A 16323-nucleotide genomic window follows, 5' to 3' on the forward strand; every position below is an offset into this window, starting at 1 on the left:
CTAACTGTGACTTTTCTGGTATTATATCCTAACTGTGACTTTTCTTGTATTATATTCTAACTGTGACTTTTCTGCTATTATATTCTAACTGTGACTTTTCTGGTATTATATCCTAACTGTGATTTTTCCTGGTATTATATCCTAACTGTGACTTTTCTGGTATTATATCCTACCTTTGACCTTTCTGGTATTATATCCTAACTATGACTTTTCTGGTATTATATCCTAACTGTGACTTTTCTGGTATTATATCCTAACTGTGACTTTTCTGGTATTATATCCTAACTGTGACTTTTCTGGTATTATATCCTACCTTTGACCTTTCTGGTATTATATCCTACCTTTGACCTTTCTGGTATTATATCCTACCTTTGACCTTTCTGGTATTATATCCTACCTTTGACCTTTCTGGTATTATATCCTACCTTTGACCTTTCTGGTATTATATCCTACCTTTGACCCCTCCTACCTTTGACCCCTCCTACATTTATTACCATAACTCTACCATGTTACTAACTGTGTTTTCCCTGGCTATACAGATAGTGTACTGAACAGTTGCAGTCAGGAATGTTTAGATTTCATCCAAACTGTTCACTCTGGGGCCAGCTCTATCATTCGAACACGATCAGGTAATTTATCCATAAAGAAACAAATATATCCCTGTTTATAATGTCGCCTGGACTAGACTGGGCGATACGACGGCATTATCATTCATAGAAAAAGAGTCACGCACAAACGATCACCAGGTTATGTGTAGTAGATGTGAATATAAATAAGGGTAAGCGTAGAATATAACTAAAAAACGCAACACAATCCTATCCATGTTAATTCTTAATATAGCGAAAGATGGTAATATATACTTTTCTGTATAAAAAGGTAGGATAGACACGAGCCACTATTAAAAACTTATTTGCACTGACAATACTGTCTGTTCCTGCTGGTAGAACTACACGTGTCTTTTGTGATGTGATCTTTAGGTATGTTTTTGTGTCTAATTTGTTACACAAATTATTTTTTCTGGTTTTTAATTTGAGTATTGATGTAACTATTTTTCAATTTCATCGGGGTATGAAAGACATTTTGTTTGCAAACTGTGTAAATTCGCGTAAAAAATAAAATTTCTGTTATACCCGGTGTTGATGATCGTAGATCAATGGAATTTATATTCGTATTTCTAAAAGAAAATCATTTATCAGTACAGAAGATTTTAAATCCAAGTGATGAAAGATGCTCCACCGCTGACGAATGGTATTTTTTCACTATCAAAAACAGCAGCAGACGATTTGGTATTTTTCTGCAGTTACAAAAGTTACTTATTTTACACCATTACCACCATTGGAAAGTTTGAGCTTCTAATTTTACTTCAAGATAAAAATATTAGAAATGATTAATTGCATCCCGAAAAAATTCCGTGGCACTATGTTCTATATAGAATGAAGTTCTGACTGCGCATGCACCAAAAGCAATATAAATTATTTTAAATTATTTTTTTGGTGTTAATTAGACATATATATACACGATTAAACACCAATTGTTGTTCAAATGATGAGTATCATTTAGGGTCTGTCGGCGGTGGAGCATCTTTAATGTATAAAAACTTTTTCAAACTGATAAATGTATAATTATTTGCATATCAGTAACTCAGGCTTTTATATAAAGTTTGATTGCATAGTTTTCAAATTAATTACTCCATATATTATTAGGTATAATTCTTAATGAAAAGTTACAGATTAGGTGTGCGGAGGTCAAATGGTGATAAAGGTAGCTATCTTAGAAAGTAGTGAGTGTTTTGACATTTCTGTTCATTTGACATTTCAGCTGGAGTATGGAGGGTGCGGATTACTATGAGACCACTAAGAGCGTATACCGATATGTGGACAACTATTCAGTTCCCACCTCACAACCAGTCTTATATCAAGTAAGCTGATTTAACGGAATGTTACAACTAAACTGAAAGCAGCATTTCATGCTCGTATACTAACATATATAGCCTAAATGTTCATTCGAAATTGTTCATGTATAGGTGAGCCATCGGAAGTATCTGAATTAGGCTGGGCCCAGTTTGATGAACATTCCTTAACTTTAAGCCTTTTAAGCCTTAGGAGTGATGCTTTCCAATGGAAAATTTAAGTTAAGGAAATCCTTAAACTAAAGGTCAGGAAACTGGGCCCTGATTTCTAAAATTAAACCATCAATTATGGAACTTTGTTGCGGTCAGTATGGTGTTTTATCGCCCTGATTAAATAACGACAGAGTGCGTAAATAACCAAGCGGTAAAACCCAATAATCACCGAATCAAACCAATCTGATTAGATAATAAAATTGATTTTAAAACAATGCTGATATCATTATGTTATATGCATAGCTTTATTAATTTTACATTGCATGTGTTTATACACACATGTATAGCATAATTGAATACAAAAGCTACTATTTATGTAGCAAACTTTGAATTAGTTAAAAAAAAGTAAGTCAAAATTACTAGACCAACTATATAGTATCATGAAATAACGACTATATCCACAGCAATATGGAGATTCGATGGCCGATCCTTGCTTTCCCTGGAAATATTGTGATGTTTGAGGTGGTGTATATTAACATTCAGAACAGCGTGGGATGTTATGCGGATAAGTTTCAGATCTGCAATGGTAAGACAAAAGTGTTTTCATAGAATTATATCTTATATTTTTCAATATAACCATATTGTCGTTAGGTGCCTCCTTCCGCTCTCCCTTTACAACGAAATGGCATTTGGCTCGGCCGACGAGTATGAGAAATAAGTAGTTCTAGTAGAATTATCAACGTGCCATATCCTATAAATAAATAAGCAGACCGGGGTTCGAACCAGACACCTTTCTATAAATCTAACTAGCCGGATGTTCTACGTTTTGTTGCCTGCGATCGTCCCGACCCAGAAACGATTACACTCTATCCTCAACACACAGCCTATGTTCTTCGAGTATCCCTGTAAAGCTATGTCGAATGCGTGCGTGAAACAGGTTCTCGACAAGACTCGACACACGGTCCATGTCCTTCGAGTATCCCCTATTAAGAAGCGTGTGAAACAAGTTCTCGACAAGACTCAACACACAGCCTATGTTCTTCGAGTATCCCTGTTTAAGCTATGTCGAATGTGTGAAACAGGTTCTCGACAAGACTCGACACACAGCCTATGTTCTTCGAGTATCCCTGTTAAGCTATGTCGAATGTGTGAAAACAGTGTTCTCGACAAGACTCGACTACACACTGTCCCTTGTCGAATGTGTGAAACAGGTTCTCGACAAGAACTCGACGGTCTTGTATCCCTGTTAAGCTATGTCGAATTTGTGAACAGGTTCTCGACAAGACTCGACACACTGTCCCTTGTCCTCCGAGTATCCCTGTTAAGCTATGTCGAATGTGTGAAACAGGTTCTCGACAAGACTCGACACACTGTCCATGTCCTTCGAGTATCCCTGTTAAGCTATGTCGAATGTGTGAAACAGGTTCTCGACAAGACTCAACACACAGCCTAAGTTTCTTCGAGTAGTCCCCTGTTAAGCTATGTACGAATGCGTTGAAACAGGTTCTCCGACAGCCTGTCCATGTTTCTTCGAGTATCCCTGTAAAGCTATGTCGAATGCGTGAAACAGGTTCTCGACAAGACTCGACACACTGTCCATGTCCTCCGAGTATCCCCTATTAAACATGTGCCCAATGCTCGAAACAGTATTGTTCTCAGCACCAACTGTAAAACCGCATGGCCAGGCCGAGGTTCGAACCAGGGACTTGCAAACACTAGCCGGATCATTAGATGTACTCGATTGGTTACACTATAACAGGAGAAAGTTCGGACGCCAAGCCCAAAAATATCTTAAATGTTGTTGTTTTTTTGCTGATTATGTTGTTTTTTTGCTGATTATATCCGTTTGTATTAATAAAATCTGTTACCTGTAAGTGATCGAGATCGGGTTATCTCGGTCGAGGGCTAAGATTTTTTAACATAATCCCAACCGAGGCGTTAGCCGAGGTTTGGATGTTACAAAATCTTAGCCCGAGACTGAGATAATCCGTTCTTGATCACTTAAAGGTAATATTTTTTTTCTCGCGCCTCTAAGATAAAATAAAACCATCTATAAACGCATTCAGAGTAAAATTATCCCGTCTTGGGCCTCTTGGTTCAAAGCCGATTGACCTTTTCATCTGCGCTTCGAATTTAGTCATTCCGCGTAAAACTATAGTTCGGTTCAAAGAAAAAATCTGATCAATCGGTACATACTGTTTTAATAATTAAAAACAACAACCAAAAAATGCATGGTAAATACTTGAATGTACACATTTCTAATAATATCGATTGTCTGAAGCGTGTGACGTCATCGATTCGAGAGTATGACGTCACATGCGCGGACTGTTATATGAATGGCGTAAAATTCCGCCAAAAATCGCGTAAAAGTACCATACAGATCGAACGAGATAGAAAAATTAGCATTGGGTATCATGTGAGATTTCCCTGTCCGAGGTGCGAGAAATAATAATCACGTTTGAGCATTTGAATTATTCAAGATGGCGTCTGAGATGAATGTCGAATGTTGAAAATTTCAACAATTCTTTCAGAACTCACATAAAACGAACATTGTTTGTCTCATTTAAACGCTTCATAAGATACAACTGGTAATAACGTATATAAAATACAGTACAATCATCAATATAATAAACAAAGATGGCGGACAAAATAGCGTCAAATACTAAAAACGATTAAAACGAAAACAACATATATGAGTAAAATAAGGAATGAATTTGCTAATATATTTGTTTTTGAAATGATCTTTAATATTACTGAATTCAAGATGGCGGACTAAAATATCGCAAAAATCTATAAAAAAACTCTTCATAGTCAGGACGCAAACTAGCGAGATTTGCACTGAATCAATATCCCTAATAGCGTTTTTTTCTCTACTGAATATTATCTTTTGGTATGTATATATAGATATTATATATAAAGATCCAGGTGAGTGTGGAGCTCACATTCTTGAGTATTTTGTAGTATTTAAGACGGCGTCTAAAATGGCCACTGGAATTGGTGATATACCTAATTAAATCTTGAAAATGACCTATGAAATGCCTATGGAAATGTTGAACATCATGAAGTATTTTTTTACGATTTTGTTTAAGGTTATGATTTCTATAGCGACAGTGATCGGATAGATACATTTTGTGGAACATCTCTAGGCGCACGTTTCTACAATTCAACGTCATCCGATACATCGATTAGACTAGTGGCTAATGGTGACTATATATTGGGAACTGGCTTCATCATCAGATACCGGGCCCTCACTCTTCGTAAGTAGTTTTACTAGATTCTGGTATTTTGGGGTTTAAAAACCTCGTATTTTGAGAATTTCCTTTAAACTCCACTTTTGCAATCACATTCAATAGAATTGAAACTTGGTCAAGTTGTCTTTTGCATTTGTCAAAATATCTGGTGAGAGATTTTTAAAAGAAAAAATGTGAAGGCGGTTCTGGTATTTTGGGGGCTAAAACTGATAATTAATGTGACAAGTATATTTTACTATAGACAAACAAGTATATTTTACTTGGTTCTTTGCCCAGTTTCGATGGGACATTCCTTAAATCTAAGGAATCCCTTAACTTTAAATTTCGTCCATAGGAAAGTATAACCGAAGGGATCCTTAACTACAGATTGACTCGCTTCTGTATGTACTTTCATATGGATAATTCATAAGTTAAGTAGTTCCTTAGAGTTGAGTTCATATGGGCCATGTTTTTAGTCTTTTGGGTTTAAAACAATTGGTAAATTTTGCAAAATTTGTGGTAAAACGTCTACTTTTCGCAAATCGTTTCGTATGAAAGATTAAGTTCTTAATTTGTTATGTAAGGTTACATGTCCTGCCCAAACATCCACGTGAAAGTTCACCTGAAGGACCACACACAAACAGTTATTTGGGCAATTGGTTAATAGGCGTGCCCTCAAACCAGCTGACCCCAATCTTGTACATTTACATTGTTGCAATATGCGTGAGTATGAGTTGATGTGTAGCATTCTGCCACGATATTCACGGACCAGTAGTGCACTGTACATCATAGATCAAGTTATATGAATATAGATCATTAATATGATCTCGATGAATGATGTAATATGAATCTCATGGATTATGTAATATGATCTCATGGATTATGTTAATTATGTATCTCATGATGATGTATTTTTTTTATTTTTGGGTAATATTATCTCATGGATAATGTAATATTATTCTTAGGAGTCATTGAAATATGGATCTCATGGATTTATGTAATATTATCTCTCATGGATCATGTAATGATCTCATGGATTATGTAATATGATTCATGGATCATGTAATATGATCTCATGGATTATGTCAATTTGATCTCATGGATTATGTTAGATGATCTCATGGATCATGTAATTTGATTTCATGGTTTATGTAATTATAATCTCATGTGGAATCATGGAATATGATCTCATGGATTTATGTAATTTTATTCATGGATTATGTAATATTATCTCATGGATTATGTAATATTATCCTCATGGATTATGAATCTTGGATCATGTAATATATCATCATGAATCATGTAATATGATCTCATGAATGATGTATTTTCGATGAATCAATGGATCATGTAATATTGATCTCGTATGAATCATGTAATATGATCTCATGGATCTATGCCTTAAACATGACCATTCATATTATCATGTATTATGATCTCATTGACTTCATAGTATTATGATCTCTTGGATCATGTACTATGACCAGGAGATGATGTATATATGATCTCATGGATTATGTAATATGATCTCATGTAATATGATCTCATGGATCATGTAATATGATCTCATGGATCATGTAATATGATCTCATGGATCATGATCTCATGGATGTAATATGATATCCTGAAATCATGTAATATGATCTCATGGATCATGTAATATGATCTCATGGATTATGTAATATGATCAGGAATGGATGTAATATGATCTCTATGGATCATGAATATGATCTATGGATTCATGTAATATGATTTCATGATCATGTAATATGATCTCATGGATCATGTAATATGATCTCATGGATCATGTAATATGATCTCATGGATCATGTAATATGATCTCATGGATCATGTAATATGATCTCATGGATCATGTAATATGATCTCATGGATCATGTAATATGATCTCATGGATCATGTAATATTATATCATGGATTATGTAATATTATCTCATGGATGATTTAATATGATCTCATGATCATGTAATATGATCTCATGAATGATGTAATATGATCTCATGGATCATGTAATATGATCTCATGGATTATGTAATATGATCTCATGAATGATGTAATATGATCATGTAATATGATAATGGATCTCATGGATCATTAATATGATCATGAATATTATCTCATGGATCATGTAATATGATCTCATGGATTATGTAATATTATTTATGGATCATGTAATATGATCTCATAGATCATGTAATATGATCTCATGAATGATGTAATATGATCTCATGGATCATGTAATATGATCTACATCCCATCAGTATTTTGATGTTCATGTGAGCGCCAACGAATCGCAAAATTGTTTATAGTTTAAGGATTTCGCTCGTATTTTGTGCAAACTTGTGGGTTCGTCATATGTTATAGTTGCATTATGTATGTAAATTGTAGCATGCACTGCATTTTAGCTAATTACATTACAGCTAGTCTATTATGTAAACGGTTTTTTTTTGTTATGAGTAATCGGGAGGTCACTAATAGGTACGTGGCTGTTGGCTAGGCTCCTCCTACAAGTTATTATTGACCAATGGGATGAGTGGTTATGTTGTCGCACGTGGTGCTGCTCGAGATGCGTAAAGTCAGGGTTCTTGCCAGTGGTATTTTGCGAAAAAAATATTTCATTAAAAAATTCCCTCACATGACGTCATATATGTTTGTCAAAAATATCATTAATTGTACAGATAGAAAATGGTCTTTTTAATTAGGCACATGCAGCATATATGGTTTGCATAAATATAGGTTAGAGTGTTCAGAAGACCCGCCTAGACACTGCAAAACGTTAAAGAATATGTCGAGTTTTCTTTATTTTATATATAATAGTATGTACATATGGGTGTTTCAGCCGTAACAACGACAACAACAACGACAACAACAACGACAACATCAACGACGACAACACCCCAAACATCACATACAACTCTTGGTGTAGCACACGAAACAACGACAATGACAACAACAACGACAGAAGCGACGACAACAACTGATCTAAAAACGACGACAGAAGTTACGACAAAAACATCGACGTCAGCTTACCCGACAACAGATAAAACATCGACGTCAGCTTACCCGACAACAGATAAAACATCGACGTCAGCTTACCCGACAACAGATAAAACATCGACGTCAGCTTACCCGACAACGTCAACGATGCAAACTTCAACAATGTTTAATGACGACGAAGATAACGAAGATGACATCATTGATGTAGATTCAGTAGAATCTTCTGTTCTGACCGACGCTGCATTACACCTGTGTACGTGAATGCACATTAAAATAATCCTCTTCTTTTTTACGCTTGTGTTTTAATAGTCCTCTTCTTTTCTACGCATGTGTTTTAATAGCCCTATTCTTTTCTACGCTTGTATTTTATAGCCCTCATGTTTTCTACGCTTGTGTTTTAATGGTCCTCTTCCTTTCTACGCTTGTATTTTAACAGCCCTCTTCTTTTCTTCGCTTGTGTTTTAATAGTCCTCTTCTTTTCTACGCTTGTGTTTTAATAGCCCCATTCTTTTCTTCGCTTGTGTTTTAATAGTCCTCTTCTTTTCTACGCTTGTTTTTTTAATAGTCCTCCTCTTTTCTACGCTTGTATTTTAATAATCCTTTTCTTTTCTTTGCTTGTGTTTTAATAGTCCTCTTCTTTTCTACACTTGTGTTTTAATAGCCCTATTCTTTTTTACGCTTGTGTTTTAATAGTCCTCTTCTTTTCTTCGCTTGTGTTTTAATAGTCCTCTTCTTTTTTTACGCTTGTGTTTTAATAGTCCTCTTCCTTTTTACTCTTGTGTTTTAATAGTCCTCTTCTTTTCTTCGCTTGTGTTTTAATAGTCCTCTTTTTTTCTTCGCTTGTGTTTTAATAGTCCTATTCTTTTTTACGCTTGTGTTTTAATATTCCTCTTCTTTTCTTCGCTTGTGTTTTAATAGTCCTCTTCTTTTTTACGCTTGTGTTTTAATAGTCCTCTTCTTTTTACGCTTGTGTTTTAATAGTCCTCTTCTTTTCTTCGCTTGTGTTTTAATAGTCCTATTCTTTTTTACGCTTGTGTTTTAATAGTCCTCTTCTTTTCTTCGCTTGTGTTTTAATAGTCCTCTTCGTGTCTTCGCTGGTGTTTTGATAGTCCTCTTCTTTTTCTTCGCTTGTGTTTTAATAGTCCTCTTCTTGTCTTCGCTGGTGTTTTGATAGTCCTCTTCTTTTTCTTCGCTTGTGTTTTAATAGCCCTATTCTTTTCTACGCTTGTGTTTTATTGCCCTCTTCTTTTCTACGCTTGTCTTTTTATAGTCCTCTTCCTTTCTACGCTTGTATTTTAACAGTCCTCTTCTTTTCTTCGCTTGTATTTCAATAGTCCTCTTCTTTTTTACGCTTGTGTTTTAATAGTCCTCTCCTTTCTTACGCTTGTCTTTTGATAGTCCTATTCCTTTCTACTCTTGTATTTTAACAGCCCTCTTCTTTTCTTCGCTTGTATTTTAATAATCCTCTTCTTTTCTTCGCTAGTGTTTTAATAGTCCTCTTCTATTCTACGCTTGTATTTTAATAGTCCTCTTCTTTTCTTCGCTAGTGTTTTAATAGTCCTCTTCTATTCTACACTTGTATTTTAATAGTCCTCTTCTTTTCTACGCCTGTGTTTTAATAGTCCTCTTCCATTCTACGCTGGTATTTTTATAGTCCTCTTCTTTTCTACGCCTGTGTTTTAATAGTCCTCTTCCATTCTACGCTGGTATTTAAATAGTCCTTTTCTTTTCTACGCCTGTATTTTAATAGTCCTCTTCCATTCCACGCTTGCATTTTAATAGTCCTCTTCTTTTCTTCACTTGCGTTTTAATAGTCCTTTTCCATTCTACGCTTGTATTTTAACAATCTCTCCCAGGTTTTATTGCGGTCCCTACATTCACCTCTGTTACTGTAGCCTAGCATGTATACTTTTAGTGTGACTTTAGAGTAGACTGGCGTATTTGCTTTTAGGGGGATTTTACCATAGTGTAGTGTATTTATCTTTAGTATGACTTTAGAGTAGTCTAGTGTATTTACTTTTATTGTGGTTTTACCGTAGCCTAGCGTATTTATTTTTGTGTGGCTTTACCGAAGTCTAGCATACTTACTTTTAGCTAGTGTGACTTTACCATAGTCTAGTATATTTACTTTTAGTGTGACTTTACCATAGTATAGCATATTTACTTTTAGTGTGACTTTACCATAGTCTAGCATATTTACCTTTAGCGTGACTTTACCATAGTCTAGCATATTTACTTTTAGTGTGACTTTACCTTAGTGTGACTTTACCTTAGTCTAGCATATTTACTTTTAGTGTGACTTTACCATAGTCTAGCATATTTACCTTTAGTGTGACTTTACCATAGTCTAGCATATTTACCTTTAGTGTGACTTTACCATAGTCTATCATATTTACCTTTAGTGTGACTTTACCATAGTGTAGCATATTTACCTTTAGTGTGACTTTACCATAGTCTAGCATATTTACTTTTAGTGTGACTTTACCATAGTCTATCATATTTACCTTTAGTGTGACTTTACCATAGTCTGCCATATTAACCTTTAGTGTGACTTTACCATAGTCTATCATATTTACTTTTAGTGTGACTTTACCATAGTCTAGCATATTTACCTTTAGTGTGACTTTACTATATTGCAGCATATTTACTTTAGTGTGACTTTACATAGTCTAGAATATTTACTTTTTAGTGTGACTTTATAATAGTCTAGCATATTTACTTTTAGTGTGACTTTACTATATTGCAGCATATTTACTTTAGTGTGACTTTACCATAGTCTAGAATATTTACTTTTTAGTGTGACTTTATAATAGTCTAGCATATTTACTTTTAGTGTGACTTTACCATAGTCTAGCATATTTACTTTAGTGTGACTTTACCATAGTCTAGCATATTTACTTTTAGTGTGACTTTACCATAGTGTAGTGTATTTACCTTTAGTATGACTTTGCCATAGCTAAGCGTATTTACTTGTTGTGTGGTTTTATCGTAGTTTGGCTTGTACTTATACAAAATATTTTAATTTTGAAGTAATAATTCTTGGTGATGAATGTCTCTAGATTGTATCGGTGTGCACTTAAACCAACTATGTAATGACTTTCAATTTCGAAAGGAAGTTGCAATAAGTTATCAAATGAATACCACAATCCTAAAGAAATGGCCTATCAAAGATGCTTACACATCCTAAAGAAATGGCCTATCAAAGATGCTTACACATTTTGAGGGATGCTGCTAAATGTAACCTTTAACAGTAGATATTTTAACGTTTTATTTTAACTGCAATTTAAAATCTAATTTTTGTTTGTATCAACAGCTATACCTTTTTGCTTCCACCACTACACAAACCAGCACATTCTTACTGCCACGTCAGAGAGCCAAGTGTTTAAGTCACGTGGTTATCCTCTTTCCTACCCGAGGTTGGTGATTTAGTAGACATTGGAAACGCTTCTTTACAATTTATGTAACAAGTTGGCTATAAGAAAATTATACATTTTTAAAACGCAAACACACACATTTAAAGTTTATAATATTGATTACATGTTCAGTTATTGACTGATTCTATTTTTAATAAGATGCTCCACCGCCGACGAATGGTATTTTTTTCTCTATCAGAAACAAGAGCAGACGAATTAGTATTTACTTATTTGTACCATTACCACAATTTAAAAGTTTGAGCTTCTTATTTTACTTAAAGATAAAAATACTAAAAATAATTAATTGCAACCGAAAACACTTCATGGTACTATGTAGTAGATGGAATTAAGTAATGTACTTTGATTGTACATGTACCAAAAACAAAATATATTAGTTTATACTAGTATGAATACATAAGTTATTGTTCAAATGATGGATATCGTTTATGCTCTGAGGGCGATGTAACATCTTTATGGATTTAATACAAGTTTACGGTAACTGAGTGACATTTCTTTGTTACAGCAACTTGCAGGAAGAATGGCTGATTGTGAAGCCGAATGCCAACCACACGTTATCTATCGAAGTGGTGGATGGGGATACGGAGTACAGTATAAACTGTGCCTATGACAGGGTGGCCATATATGGTAGTAAGTACTAACTGTGGCTATGACAGGGTGGCCATATATGGTAGTAAGTACTAACTGTGGCTATGACAGGGTGACCATATATGGTAGTAAGTACTAACTGTGGCTATGACAGGGTGACCATATATGATAGTAAGTACTAACTGTGGCTATGACAGGGTGGCCATATATGATAGTAAGTACTAACTGTGGCTATGACAGGGTGACCATATATGATAGTAAGTACTAACTGTGGCTATAACAGGGTGGCCATATATGATAGTAAGTACTAACTGTGGCTATAACAGGGTGACCATATATGGTAGTAAGTACTAACTGTGGCTATGACAGGGTGACCATATATGATAGTAAGTACTAACTGTGGCTATAACAGGGTGACCATATATGATAGTAAGTACTAACTGTGGCTATGACAGGGTGACCATATATGATAGTAAGTACTAACTGTGGCTATGACAGGGTGACCATATATGATAGTAAGTACTAACTGTGGCTATGACAGGGTGACCATATATGATAGTAAGTACTAACTGTGGCTATGACAGGGTGACCATATATGATAGTAAGTACTAACTGTGGCTATGACAGGGTGACCATATATGATAGTAAGTACTAACTGTGGCTATGACAGGGTGACCATATATGATAGTAAGTACTAACTGTGGCTATGACAGGGTGACAATATATGATAGTAAGTACTAACTGTGGCTATGACAGGGTGACCATATATGGTAGTAAGTACTAACTGTGGCTATGACAGGGTGACCATATATGATAGTAAGTACTAACTGTGGCTATGACAGGGTGACCATATATGATAGTAAGTACTAACTGTGGCTATGACAGGGTGACCATATATGATAGTAAGTACTAACTGTGGCTATGACAGGGTGACCATATATGGTAGTAAGTACTAACTGTGGCTATGACAGGGTGGCCATATATGATAGTAAGTACTAACTGTGGCTATGACAGGGTGACCATATATGATAGTAAGTACTAACTGTGGCTATGACAGGGTGACCATATATGATAGTAAGTACTAACTGTGGCTATGACAGGGTGACCATATATGATAGTAAGTACTAACTGTGGCTATGACAGGGTGACCATATATGATAGTAAGTACTAACTGTGGCTATGACAGGGTGACCATATATGATAGTAAGTACTAACTGTGGCTATGACAGGGTGACCATATATGATAGTAAGTACTAACTGTGGCTATGACAGGGTGACCATATATGATAGTAAGTACTAACTGTGGCTATGACAGGGTGACCATATATGTAGTAGTAAGTACTAACTGTGGCTATGACAGGGTGACCATATATGATAGTAAGTACTAACTGTGGCTATGACAGGGTGACCATATATGATAGTAAGTACTAACTGTGGCTATGACAGGGTGACCATATATGATAGTAAGTACTAACTGTGGCTATGACAGGGTGACCATATATGATAGTAAGTACTAACTGTGGCTATGACAGGGTGACCATATATGATAGTAAGTACTAACTGTGGCTATGACAGGGTGACCATATATGATAGTAAGTACTAACTGTGGCTATGACAGGGTGGCCATATATGATAGTAAGTACTAACTGTGGCTATGACAGGGTGACCATATATGATAGTAAGTACTAACTGTGGCTATGACAGGGTGACCATATATGATAGTAAGTACTAACTGTGGCTATGACAGGGTGACCATATATGATAGTAAGTACTAACTGTGGCTATGACAGGGTGACCATATATGGTAGTAAGTACTAACTGTGGCTATGACAGGGTGACCATATATGATAGTAAGTACTAACTGTGGCTATGACAGGGTGACCATATATGATAGTAAGTACTAAATGTGGCTATGACAGGGTGACCATTAGATAGTAATAAATGTGGCTATGACAGGGTGACCATATATGATAGTAAGTACTAACTGTGGCTATGACAGGGTGGCCATATATGATAGTAAGTACTAACTGTGGCTATGACAGGGTGACCATATATGATAGTAAGTACTAACTGTGGCTATGACAGGGTGACCATATATGGTAGTAAGTACTAACTGTGGCTATGACAGGGTGACCATATATATGTATGATAGTAAGTACTAACTGTGGCTATGACAGGGTGACCATATATGATAGTAAGTACTAACTGTGGCTATGACAGGGTGACCATATATGATAGTAAGTACTAACTGTGGCTATGACAGGGTGACCATATATGATAGTAAGTACTAACTGTGGCTATGACAGGGTGGCCATATATGATAGTAAGTACTAACTGTGGCTATGACAGGGTGACCATATATGATAGTAAGTACTAAATGTGGCTATGACAGGGTGACCATATATGATAGTAAGTACTAACTGTGGCTATGACAGGGTGACCATATATGATAGTAAGTACTAACTGTGGCTATGACAGGGTGACCATATATGGTAGTAAGTACTAACTGTGGCTATGACAGGGTGACCATATATGATAGTAAGTACTAACTGTGGCTATGACAGGGTGACCATATATGATAGTAAGTACTAACTGTGGCTATGACAGGGTGACCATATATGATAGTAAGTACTAACTGTGGCTATGACAGGGTGACCATATATGATAGTAAGTACTAACTGTGGCTATGACAGGGTGACCATATATGATAGTAAGTACTAACTGTGGCTATGACAGGGTGACCATATATGATAGTAAGTACTAACTGTGGCTATGACAGGGTGACCATATATGATAGTAAGTACTAACTGTGGCTATGACAGGGTGACCATATATGGTAGTAAGTATACTAACTGTGGCTATGACAGGGTGACCATATATGATAGTAAGTACTAACTGTGGCTATGACAGGGTGACCATATATGGTAGTAAGTACTAACTGTGGCTATGACAGGGTGACCATAATGATAGTAAGTACTAACTGTGGCTATGACAGGGTGCCATATATGATAGTAAGTACTAACTGTGGCTATGACAGGGTGACCATATATGATAGTAAGTACTAACTGTGGCTATGACAGGGTGACCAATATATGATAGTAAGTACTAACTGTGGCTATGACAGGGTGACCATATATGGTAGTAAGTACTAACTGTGGCTATGACAGGGTGACCATATATGGTAGTAAGTACTAACTGTGGCTATGACAGGGTGACCATATATGATAGTAAGTACTAACTGTGGCTATGACAGGGTGACCATATATGATAGTAAGTACTAAATGTGGCTATGACAGGGTGACCATATATGATAGTAAGTACTAACTGTGGCTATGACAGGGTGACCATATATGATAGTAAGTACTAACTGTGGCTATGACAGGGTGGCCATATATGATAGTAAGTACTAACTGTGGCTATGACAGGGTGACCATATATGATAGTAAGTACTAACTGTGGCTATGACAGGGTGACCATATATGATAGTAAGTACTAACTGTGGCTATGACAGGGTGACCATATATGATAGTAAGTACTAACTGTGGCTATGACAGGGTGACCATATATGGTAGTAAGTACTAACTGTGGCTATGACAGGGTGACCATATATGATAGTAAGTACTAACTGTGGCTATGACAGGGTGACCATATATGATAGTAAGTACTAACTGTGGCTATGACAGGGTGACCATATATGATAGTAAGTACTAACTGTGGCTATGACAGGGTGACCATATATGGTAGTAAGTACTAACTGTGGCTATGACAGGGTGACCATATATGATAGTAGTAAGTACTAACTGTGGCTATGGGACAGGGTGACCATATATGATAGTAAGTACTAACTGTGGCTATGACAGGGTGACCATATATGATAGTAAGTACTAACTGTGGCTATGACAGGGTGACCATATATGATAGTAAGTACTAACTGTGGCTATGACAGGGTGACCATATATGATAGTAAGTACTAACTGTGGCTATGACAGGGTGACCA

At 35.9% G+C, this 16323-nt stretch overlaps 1 protein-coding gene across 2 annotated transcripts in view; it reads left to right on the plus strand.

The window, feature by feature from the left end:
- LOC138330407 (uncharacterized) overlaps positions 1-16323 on the plus strand; it is a 36623-nt gene that overhangs the window by 4215 nt on the left and 16085 nt on the right. Inside the window, exons 3-9 of one of the 2 annotated variants that reach the window (XM_069278005.1) lie at positions 540-629; positions 1819-1918; positions 2527-2648; positions 5152-5319; positions 8150-8560; positions 11621-11723; positions 12244-12368. In XM_069278005.1, the coding sequence (XP_069134106.1) occupies positions 540-629; positions 1819-1918; positions 2527-2648; positions 5152-5319; positions 8150-8560; positions 11621-11723; positions 12244-12368 (1119 nt within the window). The remainder of the gene's footprint in view (positions 1-539; positions 630-1818; positions 1919-2526; positions 2649-5151; positions 5320-8149; positions 8561-11620; positions 11724-12243; positions 12369-16323) is intronic. The other variant, XM_069278006.1, reaches the window with a different exon arrangement.

Source organism: Argopecten irradians, chromosome 8, assembly GCF_041381155.1.
Source record: "Argopecten irradians isolate NY chromosome 8, Ai_NY, whole genome shotgun sequence".
In the NCBI taxonomy this organism is placed as follows: domain Eukaryota; kingdom Metazoa; phylum Mollusca; class Bivalvia; order Pectinida; family Pectinidae; genus Argopecten; species Argopecten irradians.